The sequence below is a fragment of the Eublepharis macularius genome, chromosome 9, assembly GCF_028583425.1.
Source record: "Eublepharis macularius isolate TG4126 chromosome 9, MPM_Emac_v1.0, whole genome shotgun sequence".
NCBI classification, from domain to species: domain Eukaryota; kingdom Metazoa; phylum Chordata; class Lepidosauria; order Squamata; family Eublepharidae; genus Eublepharis; species Eublepharis macularius.
The window spans coordinates 56,534,419-56,553,280 of NC_072798.1; the positions used below are offsets into that span (position 1 = coordinate 56,534,419).

Below are 18,862 nucleotides of genomic sequence, written 5' to 3' on the forward strand. Positions count from 1 at the left end.
TGGAGTGGCTGCAATTTTCCATCCTTGTATGCAAAAAGCGGCAAGAGGTGCAGCACCCTTACGTTCTCTCTTCTGCTGTCTTAGCAGCAGGTCCTTCCAAAAATAGAACACACACCCAAAGATAGCCGCTTAGGGGCTCACACAACCTCAACTTGCGTGTATGTTTGTTAGTAAGAAAGAGCCAAATGTGTGTTTTTACAAATGAAACCTGGATAAATTAGTGATTTCAATCAGATGTTCAGCTGTACATTCATTGAATGTAACATGAGAATTACTCAATGCACATAAAAAAATCAAGTGTATGCTGTACACAAATTTTACACGCATTCGCTAACTTGTGAACAAGGCTAGTATTGTCCTTGAATCTGCAGGATTATTGTGCAAAAGTCAAGGTTAAAATATGGACCAGACATACATTCACTGACAGCCTGGAGAAACCCTAGCACAAAGCAGTTGCATTACACGTTTTTCCAGCACACTTTTGCAAATTCAGCTTTAAATGAAGACTTTATAAATAGGGAAATCTTAAGTAATCAGCAAAAATACTCTTTTACAAACAAACCAGGATATTGTATTTTAATTAAATGTATCCTCCCCAAATGACAATGTTTTCCATTCCTTAAACTGTTTCTAGTGAATGGTAGGTTAACTTTTTGTTTGGCAGCAATGAAGAACGGGCAAGCGTCTCGAGATACTGGAAGTGATGGAAGGTTTTTGCCTTGAATAGGAATGAGTAGCATTATCCCAACCTGGTAGCAATTTATGGTTCATTGGGGAGGGAGATGCTTTGTATCCATCAGCATGTTGCATGTTGCGTGAGGATAAGCAAGGATGTTTGAAGCTGGGGTAGATATGCCCACACAATAGCAGCCACAGTAAGGCTGTCTAGTGTGGCCTGTGCCTTAAATTATGTTCCTATATTTAATAGATTATGATATAGATCAGCTATATAAATAAACTAGTTAAACTAGGGGTTCCCAAATTTTTTGAGCCTATGGGCACCTTTGGAATTCTAGCCCATTGTAACAGAGGCAGCCACAAAATGGCTTTCATAGGCAGAGCCAACCACAAAATGCCAGGGAATGAAGTTAGACATAATTCTAATCATAAATCTACAGCATTTCAGGCAGAAGTTCTGTCTAACATGATGCCTTTTAAAATGAACGTATTATTTTAAAACATTTTCTTGCATACACACAGGTTACTGTCAACCATGCAGTGAATATCTTTGTGCTGTGGTAGTAGAAGTGGCTGAAGCAGCTTTTTTAAAAAATCTGCAGAGTCAATCAGCTCTCCAGTGGCCAGTCTGAAGCTCTGCAGGGCGAAAGTCGCACTGGCCCTGCCCACTTCCTAAAAGTGCTTGGAGGGCTCCAGGAAAGGAGTTGGTAGACACCACAGGTCCTTACTGGGGGAGAGGTGCCTAGGACAAAAGTATGTAGGGCATCCCTGAGGGCCATTTTCTAAGGAAAAAATAGCTTCAAGAATGGCCTGTTGTTTTGACAAAGAAGTGGCTGGTAGGGTGCTGTTTAAGTATTTTGTCTTCAAACTCCCCCCCCCCCCAAACTGCCCTCTTAGCTACTTTCTCCAAATTTGGAGGGGGGGGCAGGAATGAGAAAATGGCTGTCAAGGAAAAGGTTAAGTATCTCCTTTCTCTGCTCCTTTATTCAAAATGCTTCTATTCTGAAGCTATTTTGAGGGGGGGAATAGCCACAGTTAACATATAGTTAGTCCCTATATATGAAACCACAGAAAAACTCCTAGATGAAAAGTTATATAAACACTTTATAATAATTAAGCAATAATTAACAATAATTTAGCTCAAAGGTCTTTCAAAATATATTTATTGTATTTGCAGCACTACATATACTAGAGCAAGATTTGTGTTTAAAGATAATATATCATTTACTAAGTAAATATGAAATCCATCATGATTCACATTTAACTGGCTAATTTATATCTGGGAATACTATTAAAAGTTTGCACAGTATATATCATTTACATGACCAGTCCCAATTACTCACATTTCTCTATCAACTAACTCTCCATTGAAGACCAATTCAAACATACAATCTTTGATAAAGTTTCATGTTACTATGGTTGTTGTGGGTTTTCCGGGCTGTATTGCCGTGGTCTTGGCATTGTAGTTCCTGACGTTTCGCCAGCAGCTGTGGCTGGCATCTTCAGAGGTGTAGCACCAAAAGACAGAGATCTCTCAGTGTCACCGTGACACTGAGAGATCTCTGTCTTTTGGTGCTACACCTCTGAAGATGCCAGCCACAGCTGCTGGCGAAACGTCAGGAACTACAATGCCAAGACCACGGCAATACAGCCCGGAAAACCCACAACAACCATCGTTCTCCGGCCGTGAAAGCCTTCGACAATTTCATGTTACTGTTACCTTACCACCTAATATTTCATATAGGAAGTTGCTTGCCTGAACATATCTGCAAGTGAAAATTACATCCCATAGCATCATCCTGAAAAGCCGTCAGATTCTTCTATCCTATTTGATTTTGTTAATTAAATTGTAGGTTTCTCTGTTCCTTATGATATTATCAGTGCTCACATAGCATGCAAAATAGAAACATTATTTGAAAGTTGCTTATAGAAAATTTTTAATAATAGATATCAAATATTTCCACTTGAATACTTACAGAACATTTTAAATGCAAAAGCAAACAAAAAATCAAGGTGCATTTTCTTTTTAGTTAACAGAAATATATGTATTTTCAAAGGCTTTGTGCTATCTCTTAATGCAAGGCAATATAGAAAATATTAATTCTCTTTCTGTTAAATATAAAATGCATCACAAAATGTCAAAAGTTGTTAATTTGAAGTTTTTAGATATACTTAAAAACTATTCACAATATTCAGCTATGTTAGGCTTGCCCATAAGGGATACCAAAAAAAGTAGCATGTGCATGGTTAGAAAGTAAGAATATATAAGGAATACCGGTATGCCATATATTTTAAAAGTTATCAATGAGATATAAATATTAAATTGTGCAATAGGTTGTATTTTAATCATATTCATTGAGTAATGCTGGTGGAAGAGCTAAGAAAGAATAAAAGTTTATCAATTATAATTCTTGAGAGGAAGACAAAACCTTGCTTACCAGAAACTAATTTGTCCACATATCTGAACAAAAGAGAAGTAAATTACCATAAGAATTAACTGTTGCATACATGCCAATATATAATTTTTGCTGCAGTAACAGCATCAAGTTTTGAATAAAGATATCCAAAAATATTAGAAAAATATATTAATTATATATTTATTGAATCTGAATAATCCCAGTAATAAACATATAAATTCCCTGTTTGAAAACAATCTTCTGCAAAATGAACCACATTCTTAATTCCATTGACATGAACAATCTGTAGGTTCTGGGATGACATACATAATTTCAGTGCCATTTCCTGAGCAGTAGAGTGGTACAGTTAGATTCTGTACTCCATTTTCACGACAGCACTTACAGAATCTCAAATGGCTATCAATGTTGACATTAAAAATTGTGGCAGAGGGACATTTTCCTTCACAAGAAGCTACATTTATCTGTTAGAGAAAGGAAGAAAAAAGTCTGTTTTATTTCCTTAATTTTTGAAGAAGCATTAATACACCAGATAAAGTCAAAGCTGGCTGCACTGAGACATCACAAACAAACCATGTTTTTCATTACAAGAACAAGGTGGAAGTCTTCAGGCTTGTGCACTTAACTTGATTTAGAACTTAACTGCAATTTTTTCATAGCTTTCAAATCAGACACTTTAACAAACTACAGTTTCTTCCTTGCTGGGTTTTGGCAAGAAATTAATAATAATTTGTTTGTGTGTCTGATTCAGATGAGAGACAGCAACTCCTTATATCCTTGTTTTTCAGAGCTGCCACTGGTACCTGAACACACACACACACACACACACACACAGAGCTGTTCTGATTGGAGGGGATAGGGAGCAACACTAATTCACTCTGCTCTAAGCCAGATACTGAAGGGGGTGGGGGAATCTGCAGGTTACTGATCAAACATAAGCTGGCTGGAAATGATTTCCATTCAGTCCCAGTCACATCTGTATGGAGCGCTACTCTGCGCCAAGCATAAATGAAGGCTAAAATACACAATACACAGGTCACAGGTGTGCAACCAGACTCACATTCAGATGTACACTGAGGGAACTCATCTTAAACAATATTAATTTGCTTGACACTGCAAGGGGGGAGGAGGTGGTCTCAGTTTCCCTTCCACCGCATTTTTGCCAGCAGAAATGGTGGGGGGAGGGCTTTTTACCTCGTCGCTGGCTTCACGTGTCCTTCCAAGGGCACATAGAGCCAGAGAAAACAGGTGAAAAGCACCCCCCCCACACACACACACACTGTCATTTCCATTGGCAAAAACAGGGTGGAAGGAAAACAGACCTCCTGTAATGCAGCTAGTCTTAAACTACATCTATTGCTATTATGATGTGACCAATAAGTGTTTACTGTTTGTAATCTTACACAAATGAACTACTATATTTCAATTCTTTTTAAAAAGATTCTGTTTGGATTGTACCAAGGCATATACATTCTTAGAGGCCACAGATCACAGTAGCCAGTCCAAAACAGCGCCTGCAGTTCTCTTTAGTTTTGGTTCTGAAATAGCTGAAACAAAACTAAAAAGGGAACTTTGAGTACTGGTTTGGATCGTAAATATCTGAATGCTAATTTCTAGATCAGAGGCCTTTTACTTGCATTTGTTATTAAAGTAGACACTGTCTAGATAGAAGTATTTAATTAATTATGTTGGCTTTATATCCCGCTCTCCCTGCAAGAAGATTCAGGGCAGGTCACATTTATAAAAGGTCAGTTAATGACAGGCAATTCAGTGTTTTTGTCAGATGAAGCTAATTATATTGAGTTCTACTCCTCAGGATTCAGATGTTATTCCAAGAGCAAGAGGTCAGCGCTTCTGTCATGTGATGGTAGAGGCAATTAAATTGTAAGCACATTTATGAGTAGGAGGACATTGCTAAGACAAGAGATTTCCCAGATGTCAAGGCAACAGTAGGCCAGTAGGCTTATTATGAGACACTTTTTATTAGATGATTTGTATGACCCTATTGACTAGAAAATCAAAAAACTTTATCAACCTGTACTTACAGGGCTTCGACTCATGCAGTCATGTTTCCTTACAGTTGTTCTCACTGTCACTTTTTGGCAGATCCTTTCATCCCTTTTGCCTGAAGAAATGTAAAAAAAAGTCCACTCATTTTTTTTATTCATTCATATATTCAAAATAAAAATTCACTGCACACATATGATATGCCATGACCCAAAGAGTCCTTTTAGGAGTAAGCCAATACTTTGGATTATGTACAAGTGTGTCTCAAGTATATTGTTTTTCCAAGGAATTTCTCGAACACCTCTGAGCATAAGTACATTCGCCCTTTTTCCCTTGACTATGGCTTCTTGTACTCAGAGACTGCTCCAGAAGTTCTGTTGAGTTTTGATAACCTCCTGTCAGGTAAAACCATAAGCCAGGGAGCTTAGGAGATCCATCTGCAAGTGTACATCTTACAGTGTAACCATTGGATTAAAGCCTCGGAAATACAGCTATAGTTATTTCTGTTTCTTTTATAAATTTTTCAGCATTAGTTTGAGATGTGGCAAGTTTCCCAACAGTATTTTATGTGGGCGTGAGAACATATTTCAGACTTTATATTTATTACAAATAAGATTTTAATCAGCTATTATTCTCATGTTCACCTAACATATAAAGAAAACTCAAGAAAAAATTACTATTATTGTTTAATACTTAATGTTTTAAACTGGTAGATTTGAAGACTGAATTCAGTTATTAAAATCATAAGTGGAGGAGAGGAGAATGATGTAAGCCACTTTTGATCCCCAAAGGCAAAGTATAAATGAAGTAAATAAAATGAAAATGAACATTTTAATATTTACAATAAATTCTACTAAATAAAATCTTAGTTGCAGTAAATAGAGCTTAAGTTCCAGTTTACATTTCACCTGAATGACTTCATTTTGCTCTGGAACACAGGAAAAAGTCTTGTGTTTGTGTAAACATGCATGCACATACTTGAACCCCTTGCATGTGTATAATCTTTGGAGAGGCCTATGCCGACTCAAGCAGGCTTTGCTCACATGATCTGTCCACACCATTTGCATCAAACAGATCACATTTTATATTGGCCTCAATTCATGCTGAAGGCACTAGATGTGGTGGGAGAGTACATAAAAGTCTAATTCCTATGCCCCATTTATTCTAAATCTTGTGCGCGAGGGCTAACAGCCAGACTCATCCACTGTGTTTTGTTCTAGTGATGGTGGTGGTAGAAATACAAGAAACACATACAAAGACATACTTTGTATGTCTTTGTATGTGTTTATTTTAGAGCCTAAATTATATAATTCCTACCCCACCACACTATTTGGCAGGTAAAAACAAATAACAAACAGATGGATCATGCTACAATATTTAACTTAATTGAAGCATACCTATTAACCCCACATGTAGTGATCAAAGCAGATATAAATTTATGTGCGATGTAAAATAAAGCAAATATGCAATTGATATTGCAATCCTAGTAGAAATAACTGTTTTCTCCATTGCCTTTTAAAACAATCTACTAGATTTAAAAAAATCACATCCCTGGGCAGGAAATAAATTTTATCAGATCAGAAAACTGTAAGGCGCCAGTTCTGCTTATCTTCCAATGAGTATTATACATGAATTTTTAGAATGTGTTACAAAGAATCAGATGCAAGTGAAAGCACGTTATGCACCACCTTCATTCAATATCACTGGTACCTATTAGGCACAAGTTTATACTACCTAATAGCCAAAATGAACTTTGATATAAACTTCTCAGATGGGCTTTGGCTTCTTTAAGCACTCTTTTCCCACTTTGCTATGTGAACAAATAACCTTTACTCAATTGCTAGATAACTACCTCCTACACACATGCAAATAGGGTGCCTTTTTGTAGATACACAGCCAATCCAGTAAGGCAGTTTGCGTGTATTAACTTGTTTCTCTGTACAGATCATCCTTACTGGATTGGGACTATTCTATTTTAAAATAATTGGAATATTTCTGAATGTCATCTAAAATTGTAACATGAAAAAAGGTTTATAATTATAACATGTCTTTTCTCAAGACTGACATGGGTATGCTGAGAATCTGGGAGTGGTTAAGTTATCCAGTGTTAAATGGTTTGGCTCAGCAGCTATCATCCTGTTTCCACTAAAATCTAAGATATAATAAATTAGTTTTGAATTTTATCCTGTCCTTCTAAAATTGTGATTTAGGATGAATACTGGGCCACTCCAAATCTTCATCTGAATGCTGATACACACATGGTCTTTCCACCAAACAAGAACATCTTTATTCACTTCAGTGTTAGCTATAAACTTGCCTCATTGTGTAAGTACTGCAGTGGTGATACATCAGAGAAGTTCTTGCTGTACAAGAAGCTCTACTGCATACCACAGTCCCCATGCATGCATACTAGTTCAGGGCTAGCAATCAGATTTGACAGCATGTTCACAAAACATACAAATATTAGTACCACGTAATATGTTACAGTTTTCCTAAGCAAGAAGTGCTTTCATATAGGAAATAAGGTATACCAAGTGTGTAGATTATCATGCTGCAGCCAGTTACAGATATAGCACAACAAATGTTGGCACATCATACAATGATCCACATGAACAATGCTGGCTGTTAGAGATGGGCATGAACTAAACTATGAACCAAAGTTCTTGACAAACCGGGCCGGTTTGTGGTTTGCGAACCAGTGTTTCATCAGACCCATTTCTGACGATCCGCCATGAATTTTAGGCTGGTTCACTTGGTTCATTTTTTGGTTCGTCACTGCAGACACCCTGGCACTGATCAATCAGTTTCCTAGGCAACGGGATGGACTTCCTGCAGACCTTCTGCTGACCCGGAAGTGGCCTTCTGCAGGCCCAGAAGTGACCTTCTGCTGACCTGGATGTGATGTTTTCACAAACCAAACGAACCGTTTCATGAACTGGGGGAGGTTTGTGAAAGTTCGTAGTTTGTGAAATGCGACGAACCATGAACCACACGGTTCATTTTTTTTCTGGTCCATGCCCATCTCTTCTGGCTGTATATGACACAGGATGAGGCAACTGCATTAGGCAGTAGATATTGCAAACCACTGAAAAACAGGAAATTATGGCTATAGTTGCACATTATTACCTGCATGGTACTGCTTTCTACAAGTGCCAGCAGTAGCTAGCCAAGTGGTGCACCAGGAAAAACAGTGTTGCACTTACCTGAACTGTTGTTCGTCTAGGTTTTTGTACAGGCACACATTGGGACTGCGCAGGTGCAGGCCAGCCATTGGAAAGATTTTTACAAGCTCTCAAATGCTAGGAGGCACCCCACGCCAGCAACACTCCTGCACGGAGCATTCTCGCCAAGTGCAGTGTTGCTGGGTGGAGCTACCCCTCTTCCCTCAGTTCCATCTAAGCCACTGTGAACCTTAGAGAATCTCACAGCAGGGTGGGAGGGAATGTGTGCCTGCACGAAGACCTAGACGAACAACAGTTACAGGTAAGTGCAACACTGTTTCCGTCTTTGGTCTTCAGTGCAGTCCCACATTGGGAGTATAGCAAACTACTCACCAATGGAGGAGGATGTGAGATGTTCAGGTAAAATGGAGTGTAGGACTGCTGTCCCAACTGCAGCATCCTTCCTGGCATTCATGTCCACGGAGTAGTGTCGGATGAAGGTGTCTGCCAACGACCACGCTGCCACCTGGCAAATATCCCATAGTGGAGTACCCCGTAGGAATGTGGCTGAAGCAGATTGTGCTCTAGTAGAGTGTGTCCTAATGGTCACTGGGCAGGGAATTTTAGCAGCCACACATAGTCTGATGGCTGCCACAATCCAGCGTAAGATTGATTGACTAGCTGCTGGAAGACCCCTGCAGGGGCCTGCGTAACAAATGAACACATTCTTGGACTTGCAGAAGGGTTTTTTTCTGTGTACATAATACAGGAGAGTCCTCCTGACATCTAACTTGTGAAGTACGTGTTCCAAATCTGAGGAATAGACTGGGCAAAACACTGGAAGGATCGCCTTTTGCTGCAAATGGAACTCTGAAACAACCTTTAGTAAGAACTCTAAACTGGGATACAATACGACCTTCTCATAAAAAAACTGGAGGAAGGGGGGATCTACGCAAAGAGCACGTAAATCTCCCACCCTTTTCAGAGATGTAACTACTACTAGTAGTGCCACCTTCCAGGAGAGCACGTTAAGGTCACAAGAAGCTAGGGGTTCGAAGGGTGCCAATGTAAGCTGTCCCAGGACTAGAGATAGGCTCCACTGGGGGAGAGGAGGCCTTCTAGGTGGGTTTACCCCTTTTAAGAACTGTTTAGAGGCCTGGTGTGAGAACACCATCTTGCCATTAATGATCTCATGGAAAGCAGAAATGGCTGCAAGGTGAACTTTAATCGATGATGTAGTCATTCCCTTCTTTGATAAAGGTAAAAGGTATTTAATTCCAACTGCCAATGGGCAGGAAAAGGGGGAGAAAGCCCTCTTAGTCACTCATTGGGAAAAACGAGACCACTTGTGGCCGTAGGAGTATCTCGTTGAGGCCTTAATTATTAATTCAGCATAATCTGGGTGACCTCTTAAAAGAAAATATCATGGTGGGAATAGAAGCCACGCCGTGAGTTTGAGTACTGCCACATCGTGATTTAACGCTCAGTTCTGGGAAATGTGTGTACAAACCCTGTGACATTTCTCACAATGTTGGGAACCAATCCCTGTGTGGCCAGAAAGGGGTGACTAGGATGCATTGTGTCCTGAAATGTTGAATTCTGCCTAAAACCTTGGGAATCAGGGGAATAGGTGGGAAGGCATAAAACAAGCCTCCCTCCCATCTTATTTGGAAGGCATCTCCCAAGGAGTTTGGGTCTGTGCCTCACAAAGAGCAGAAGGTGATGGCCTTGGTATTTTCTGCTGTCGCAAACAAATCTACCCTCGGGGTCCCCCATTTCTGGAAGATGGGGTGTAGGTATGTAGGACTGAGAGCTCACTCATGATGTGGTTTGAACACCCTACTCAGAGTCTGCTCTGCTGTTCGCGGTCCCCATTATGTGTAAGGCCTGGGGGGAAATGTTGTTTTGTCATGAGCCCCAGCAGCCTCTGAATAAGTACTGCTGGTTGGAAATGCTTTTTCTTGAATCTAGCGAACATGTGTCGGATTTACCTGGCTCTCTCTAAAGGTAAGAAGGACTTTCCCACTGTTGCATCTAGTCTTGCCCTGATAAATTGAATAGGTTGTGTGGGGACTAAGGCAGATTTCTTCCAGTTGATAACTAGGCCTCAGTGAAACATAATTTGGACAGTAATTTGGATATGTCGCTGGAGGAGTTCACAAGATTGGGCGACCAGAAACCAATCGTCCAAGAATTGGTAGATTGAGCATCCTAGTGATTGGAGGTGTGCCACAACTACAGCCATACATTTCATGAACACCCTTGGTGCTGAAGAGAGGCCAAATGGGAGTACAACATATTGAAAAACTTGACTCTGAAAATAGAATCTGAGGTATTTCCTATGGTCAGGGTGAATGGCAATGTGGAAATATTGAGATCAAGGACTGCAAACCAACTATCCAGCATTAGATACTGCAAGACACTAGCCAAGGTTAACATTCAAAACGTTTCCATTTTAATAAACAAATTCAACTTTCGGAGGTCCAAAATAGGCCGGAGCCCCTGTCTTTTTTTTCCACTATGAAATATCTGGAGAACCTTTTTGGGGGACTCCTCCTTGGGGATTCTCTGAACTGCTCCTTTGGATAGTAGTTCTTCAACAACTGGGGATAGAGCTTGAACTAGGCAAGTGGATGCATTGCCAGGGAAGGATAGCTGGGGGAGTTCTGTGAAATGTAAACGGTAATGTAACGAACAACTTGGAGGACCCAAGAGTCCGACAAGATTGCGGCCCAACAATCCGCAAATGGAGCCAACCTGTCCTTGAACAGAAAGGGTTGTGATGGTTGGGTGGTCAGTCAGAAAAACGGTTTTTGTGACTGCCCCAGTTTTGGTGAAGTAGATTGGGGCTGTCTAGCTCTAGGCTTACTAGATCTCCTCGTTCCAGAACGAGGATAATTGGTGCAGGGTCTTTGTTGGTAATGCTGATAAGGCTGGTATGGGTACCTAGAACGGTCTTGGTAATTCTGTTGGTTTTGGTAACGCTGCTTTGAAAAGTATTGTTGGTGTTGTTGTTGCTGTGGTACAATGGTTCCCAGTGAACGCACCATCTGGTGGTCCTTCTTCATTTGTTGAAGGAATTCATCAGTGCGCTCAGAGAATAAAGATGAACCCTCGAAAGGGAAATCCTCAGTATTTTTGTGCTTCTCCTGGCGAAGTGCCATAGATAGCAGCCAAGTGTGGCGCCTAAGAACTATGGCCGAAGCCATCACCCTGTCTGAACAGTCTGCTGCATGCTTGCCTGCCAGCATTTGTTGCTTGGCGAGCCTCTTAGCTTCACCCTGAAGTGCACGAATAAGTGCCTTTCTCTCCTCTGGTAGGTCATGGGTATAAGTTGATAGTCGATCCCAGAGGAATAGGTTGTAAGAACCCATGATGGCTTGGTAGTTGGCGATACGGAATTCCAAAGCTGCTGCTGAGTACACCTTGCATCCTAAAGCACCCAGCTTACAACCCTCTTTATCTATAGGGGATGAGTGTGAACCATAACAGTGCCTCAACTGAACTTCCTCAGTAACAAGGAAGGATGGGTGAGGATGTGTGAAGAGGAAAGAACAGTCCTTCTGTTGGAGCTTATAGGCGTTCTCCACCTTGCGAGATGTTGCAGGTGTAGAGGCCGGCTTCTCCCACACTAAGTGTGCAATGTCCAGAAAATCGTCTACAGGTGGGAAGGCTACCAACCCTGGAGAGGTGGAATGAAGTGCTTGCAGCACCTTGCTTTTTGACTTTGGGGTAGCAGCAGAGACATCAAGGTCTAAGGCTTTTGCCATTCTCAGCATCTGTTCAGCAAACATTCTGGAATTCCCTGTAGGGGAGACTGATGTGGCCATGATTTCTTCTGGAGACGAATTTGATGCTGGTTCCAATATTGGCTCTGAGCAGTGAGAGGTCGCATTGTTTTCTGCATTCGAGCCCTCTGACAGATAAGGCAAGCGATCATGGAACCGATGGAATCTGCTTGATAATGTAGCTGGATCCCGGGGCGCCAGGAAGATGTAATCGGTGGCATGCCTGTTGGAACCAATGCGGGAGCCAGAGGAGCATGTGTTGGAGCCGGAGACATCAAGAGAGGGGGAGCAGACTGAAGCCATGCGAGAAAGTCCTGCCAGCTTGGTGGTTGTTGAGGATGCGCGGGCTGCAGCCATGGAGTACTCTGCAGAGCAGGCTGGATGTTCCATGACATAGAGGCCATCGTCGGGTCCAATGGAACCGTATTCAAAGCCAATGGTAGAGCCGCTCCTGGATCCGGCAAAAATGTTGGTTGGCAGTCTGCCGCCGAGCTTGGTACCTCCTTGTCCCCTTAGAAGAAAGGGGTTGGTGGAGGTGAGGGGGTCAATGGTTGGAGTATCTCTTCTTCTATAATGAGCAATGGGGTGGACAACGAGGAGTGGTGATGATGGTGAGAAGGTGTTGAGGCCAACTTTTTGAGGTGTTTTGACTTTGCCTTCGCCTTCTTAGGTGGAGGTTCCAATATAGCGCAATCCTCTGTTGAGGTATGGTGCTTTTTTGTTTCTGATTTGTCCTTCGTCTGTCCGCTCTTGGACGGAGCCATAGGTCCCGGGGCCGGAGCAGGCACTGGAACCAATGGTTGGTTACGCTTCGGATCCTATGAAACCAACTTCAATTTGGGCAGAATCAGATCGGATCGCACTTTTGGGTCTTGCTCAGCTGATTGGAGTGCAACCAGCTTATCGGACCCCATGAGGGACATCTCCCATAAAGCAGCTTTTAAGCATGCTGCACAATCATTTCTTGCCTTTGTGGTGAAACAATGTTGGCAGGCTCCTACATTGTGTCCCTCGCCCAAGCAAAGCAGGCAGAGATCGTGTTCATCGGAGTGCGGTGCAACGTGAACACCTTTTAAACAAGGCTTTTTGTGACGATGTAGACATCCTGAAACTTGTAATCGATAGCAAAGAGACAGGTAAGAAAAGATGAGATCTAACGGAGACAGAGAGAGAGACAGACAGACAGACAGAAAGAACCTTCCTTAACGGTGGCAAGAAAGGAACTGAGGGAAGAGGGGTAGCTCCGCCCAGCAATACCACACTCAGCAGGAATGCTCCGTGCAGGAATGTTGCTGGGGTGGAGCATCTCCTAGCATTTGAGAGCTTGTAAGAATCTTTCTGATGGCTGGCCTGCACCTGCGCAGTCACAATGTGGGACTTCACTGAAGACCGAAGACGAATAAGTAGTTTCCTTTCTACAGTGATGACCAAAGGAGAGGGGATCCTGATGCCCTAACCAGCAAATTTCACAAAACAGAGGAGGCGGGTGGTCTGGGTCTGTACCATGCAGCCATAGACTGTGTAATGTCTTGGCTGTTATGCTTGGCTGTTCGCCTGCATGGCCTGTCCCAGCTAGTCCCCTCCCACACCATTTCATGACATTCACTGGTAAGGGCAGCATGGGCCCTCCCCCCAGTTACCATTCACAAGGACCACCAAGTTACTGCCTATGGCATCATTATACCAGAGACTGGTATAATGCTCTAAAAATGATCTGTGCCTGAGCACTTAGATTCTATAAAGAGCTGGTTTTCTTCCCAAGAAGCCACTAAATATCTGCTTGATGTCACTGTGAAGACCATCAGCAGTATTATTCACCCCAGTATTATTCACACAAAGTTACAATTGTGTATGGACAACATCTCTATAAACAATACTAACATTTTAAAAAAATTAAAGAAGGAAAGAAAATACATTATTAAAAATCATAATACCTGGTTCACAATTAATATTATCAGTAGAGACTACAGGGCTAATGGCAAAGGGTAATACACCCCGTCCAGAACCTGGCAGAATTATTGGGAACATAAGTTTCTTGTAATATAAAAACATTTTTATGTAAATGACATTGTATTAATTCTTACACTGCCAACTGCAATTGCTCTTGTTTGTGAAAAGGAACAAGATCTTTCTGTTGTTCTATATTCCTGATAATCCTGTGCCTTAATGCTCCCTTGAATAACAAGTCTACAATGTTTACAAGAGATTTTTTTTCTATGGGCATTTTATGACTGGCAAGGTAAGAATTAAATTTATGAACTCACTTAGCATGCATTTAATCATTCTCCTTTTTAAGTAAAGATTATTGGCGCCCATTAAAACCCAAGGAGCTGCAAGCTATACTTGTAGCTGACTTCTGCTTTACCATAAAGCACATGCTTTTAGTTTTTTTGAAAAAAAACATTCTCTATTAGCATATAAGAGAGCATATTTGTGTTACAGGTTTTTCTTAGAGGCCATCTCAGCAAACAGTTCTGAAGTATAACAATGCCTTTCCCTGAAACTACTGCATATTGTGAAAACTAATAATTTTTTTACACCAAAGAAAATAGGAAATATTTATATCCATCGACTAAGGAAATCTTCATATAAATAAATAAAAAGGAGAAAGAAATATGGCTTCTTTGAGAGATTAAGCTTTAATCATCTATTTAATTAAATAAATTCTTAATTTTTTTCTCCATGTTTTTCTCTATCGCCGGATTTTTGCCATGATATATATACAGGGTTTATACCAGACATCTGAACCCAAACCAGTAGGAAAGAACAATGCAAAACACATAAAGAAATGCACGCCTTCAAGGTATGTTATGTTTTCAAAGCAAAAGATAAACATATATCATATTGTGCCATGTGCATCTCTATAGTTACTTTTTGTAGCACAACATGGAACTGTATTTGTGCTTTTTCCATATATTATTATATCTATTTAACTAGAAGCCTTTTTTCAGAAACCTATGTTATTTTTAATACAAAACAATCCAGACTGAAAGTATATGTTGCCTCATCAGACAGAATCAGAATTTTTGATAAAAGTTTAGATTTCATATCTAAAATATCTAAAGTACCTTATTGTAAAAAATCACCCTATAGGGGCCAAAGTCCCATTTGCTACCAAGATTTTGAGATCTTTAGGCAGCTGGGAAACATTGCTTAGGATGGAACTTCTAAGAGCCTGATGTGGAATATCATTCACTGTAAGAGCCACCTGAGAGTCCTAATTCACAGCACAGAGGCCTTTTGATTCTGGTCAATTCATTTTTATAATACAATAACTGAAACTAAAATATACCATATAATCATTTAATGAGTATACACTCATACTTGCACATTACAAATATATAATTTATTAAAAGTGCAAGTATTGCTTTCTTTAGAACTTCTCTCTCTCTTAATAATTAGCTCACTGAATTATCTTGCTGTTCTTGGAATTCAGGTAAGAAAAGTTAGGTTTTTAGCTAAAAAATATTCCTATAAAACCCACAACAGAAGAGCCTTAACCCAGCTGTCACACTAATTTCTTTCAGTAGAGACATTCCAATCAAATTTGGAACAGCATTTATCTTGAACCTTTTCTTTCAATATTTTTGCATGTATAGTTCTGGTATTAAGATAATGTAAAAACAAAATAACTTTTAGTCATCTCCATAATGCTTTTGGAGGGATTTGGTTATACTCCAGAAGAAAAAAAGATTTAAAAATCATCATGTGAGCAGCCATATAAAGCAAGACTCATCAATTACTTTTGTTAACTATAATATTTTACATGATTTGGGGACAGCATGCTTTTTCTTTCCTTATGTCCCATAAAAGAAGTTTTAAAACACACAGCTATTCAAAACCAAAGCCAAACTACCATACAACTAGCAGTGAATGCAGCTTTCTTCACTTACAGGTCTTGCAGCAGCCATCATTATATGTCTGTACAGTGCCTCCATTCTAGGAAGATCAAAAGGAAATATTTCAAAAAAGACGGTGCCCCAAAGAAACATATTGAAACTCCCAAATGATATATGCCCCCTTCCCCAAAAGACAAATCCACAGCAAGGGCCACTGTTTGGAACCCGTAAGAGCTTTGGGGCAGGGCAAGAGCAGGAGCTGATGTTGAGCTATGTACCGACATCACGTCCAGGTGAAAATCTGGGCATCACGTCAGTATGTCCACCAATACTCTAGAAACTATATGGTATTGCAATAGGTCTCCCCCCCCCCCCCAATTTTTTAACCCAAATGTGGCATCAGCACATAGCCCAACATCCTTTCTGCTCCACACTGCTCCATCATTTCTCCTACCAGCCCTAAAATAAGAGCAGGTGGGAAGGCCCAATGGCTGCAGAATCCTACCTGCAGCAGGCAACCAGTATCCTTAAGCTTTGATTACAAGTTTAAACCACAGGAGAATCTAGTCCACATCTCAATACTGATGTATGGTATCATCTATACCAATAGATGGTAGCGTTTACTGAAAATGGGTACTACTTCAAGAAGAACCCAAGTTTCCAAAGAAGTATGTTTTAAAAATCTGAGTAGTGCCCTCCCCTTCAGTCTATACTACATGACGTACTGTTTCAAAAGCTTCTCGGATCCTGTGTTCATATATTCAGCTGCAATAGTGTTGTTAATAAATGGGTCTAAGCTTTTACCCTGTGATACATTTCTAGTGTGAGGTGGACCTGATGGTTGATTTATGTTATTCTTCCTCCTCAAAAAAGTCATACAATCATACAAATCGGGTCTCTGTGCAGTTGTGTTTAGCTTATGTTGGAAGCTTGCTGTGTGGCAGCGGGGCGAGTATTATGCCACTCCCTCACTCAAGCTATTGCAGTACTGCCCCAGTTGAAGTCTTAAAAATGGTTTGCTTTGCGTAGCTGCAATTGAAGAAACTCATGCCCATATGACACAGATTAATTCTGAGTTCTTTAGCTTCTGGCCTTTGTCTGGTGTAAGGTACCACTCAAGAAAACTTAAACATTAAAAATTAAATGCACAGTTTAACAATGAGTTCATCATTTAGAAATTATTCAGTAAAGTATCTTTACGGTTTAGAAAACAACTATTTAACAATACACCTTTATATGCTGAGTTAGGCCCTTAAAATTTCCATTTTACAAATAGAGATCCTAACTCAAAGCTGATAGCACTCACCCATTTAATGCAAGATTCAACTGGAAGAAATGTATACTTCCATAAAAATGATGCATGTGTGGGCATTATCTTGGTTGAATCACAGGATTATTTCCTACAGACATTCTATCAACAGTAGAAGTAGTTCCTCCATCCCATGCTTCCACAACCCTGCTATGTCTGCTATGGTCTCCTGGTAATAGCTTTTTGTAGGTCAAAGAAACCAGACTGAGGAAGGGTTAGATGGGGAAAGATCTGAAGAGCATCTCTCTCTCTCTCTCTCTCTAGTATATTTTTATCCCACCTTTCTTCCAAAAAGCTTAGTATATCATACATGGCTTTCCCCATTCCCATCTGCAGAAACAGAGTTTGTAGCTTAAGGAGCTGTTTCAACCAGATGTCCCAACTTCAATTCATAGCAATTTCATTACAAATCTAATACCTTCTTGGTTGCTATTTAAAGAAATGCTTTATCTTTTTAATTATGCAGTCTTATTAATGATGAGACCTTACCAATTCTGGCAATTATATGCTTATAGTTTTATATTGAATCATATCACATCTATTTTGATCCAGTGATATATTCAGCCTTACCATGCATTTGTGCCCATATATATGCTTCTTCTTTTAAAATGAATGTAGCAGACCCTGAGAACAAGAGGTCCTTAGGTGAACCAAAAAGTACATGGGATCTGGCTAATGAAACTCTCTTTTATGTAAGGGCCATAGATAAGATACGGGAGATCCAGTGCTGGGCACTGTGTTAATTCTTTCCTTCTGTGCCTTTTTAAATATAAATTGAGAGCAAGTGTGGTGAAGTGACTGGATTATTGAGCAGGGATCTGGGAGTCCCAGGTTCAAATGCCCACTCTGCCATGGAAACTTGCTGGGTAATTTTGGGTCACTCACACATTCTCAGCCTAAGCTATCCCACAGAGTTGTGAATATAAAATGGAGGAGAGGAGAAATATGTAATTATGCTTAGGTCCCTTTTGGGGAGAAAGGTTGGGTATAAATGAACCGACCAAATAAAAAAATAAATAGACCTATAAATAGCACCTCCAGGGGCCCCATTTCCATCAGGGAAAGGAGGTGGAAGAAAATAGCTAAACTTTTAAAAAACGTGGTCTTGAGGCAAATGGGGGGAGGGAGTACAAGGTACTTGTAGATATTTAACAAGACAAATCTGGATCTTCATATAATTTGGCCCTAAGCACGTTTCAGATTTTTATCCTATTCAGGGTGTGTATTTAATACTAAATGTCTGCATAAATGAGGTCTAAGAGACTTTGAACCATTTTTCAAAGACATCACCTCCATCTTTGAGTAGTTCAGAAAAACAATAAACATACTCATATTAAACACTTAAGAGTTTATGTTAAATTCCAAAACTAAAGTTTGTCAATTTCATATAGAATCTCATTATATTCTGTGCATAGATAACAGACCTTTGTACACTCAGTCTCATTAAAAGGTGGGCAAACAACACTGGATCCAAGAATTACTGCACCTACAGCAGTCTTTGCACATTCATATTTAGTACAGTTTGAGTCCCAGGTGGCTCCTTCCTAAAAAATAAAAGATGTGGTTAATTCTTTTTCTTTAAAAAGTGGATAGAATTATCATTGTAATATTTGCTTTTGTTTAATGGACACTGAATTCAGCTGACTGTAATTGTTTTCTGAAACAA

General features: G+C 40.2%; 1 protein-coding gene across 1 annotated transcript in view; it reads right to left on the reverse strand.

Moving 5' to 3' along the window:
• Nucleotides 1-3,321: 3,321 nt before the first annotated feature.
• The window catches only part of OTOGL (otogelin like), a 132,364-nt gene continuing 116,823 nt past the window's right edge, over nt 3,322-18,862 (reverse strand). The window contains exons 54-57 of the mRNA XM_054987760.1: nt 18,621-18,740; nt 15,942-15,987; nt 5,138-5,217; nt 3,322-3,556 (exon numbers count right to left, since the gene is read on the reverse strand). Of these exons, the coding sequence (XP_054843735.1) occupies nt 3,356-3,556; nt 5,138-5,217; nt 15,942-15,987; nt 18,621-18,740 (447 nt within the window). The 3' untranslated portion in view covers nt 3,322-3,355. The remainder of the gene's footprint in view (nt 3,557-5,137; nt 5,218-15,941; nt 15,988-18,620; nt 18,741-18,862) is intronic.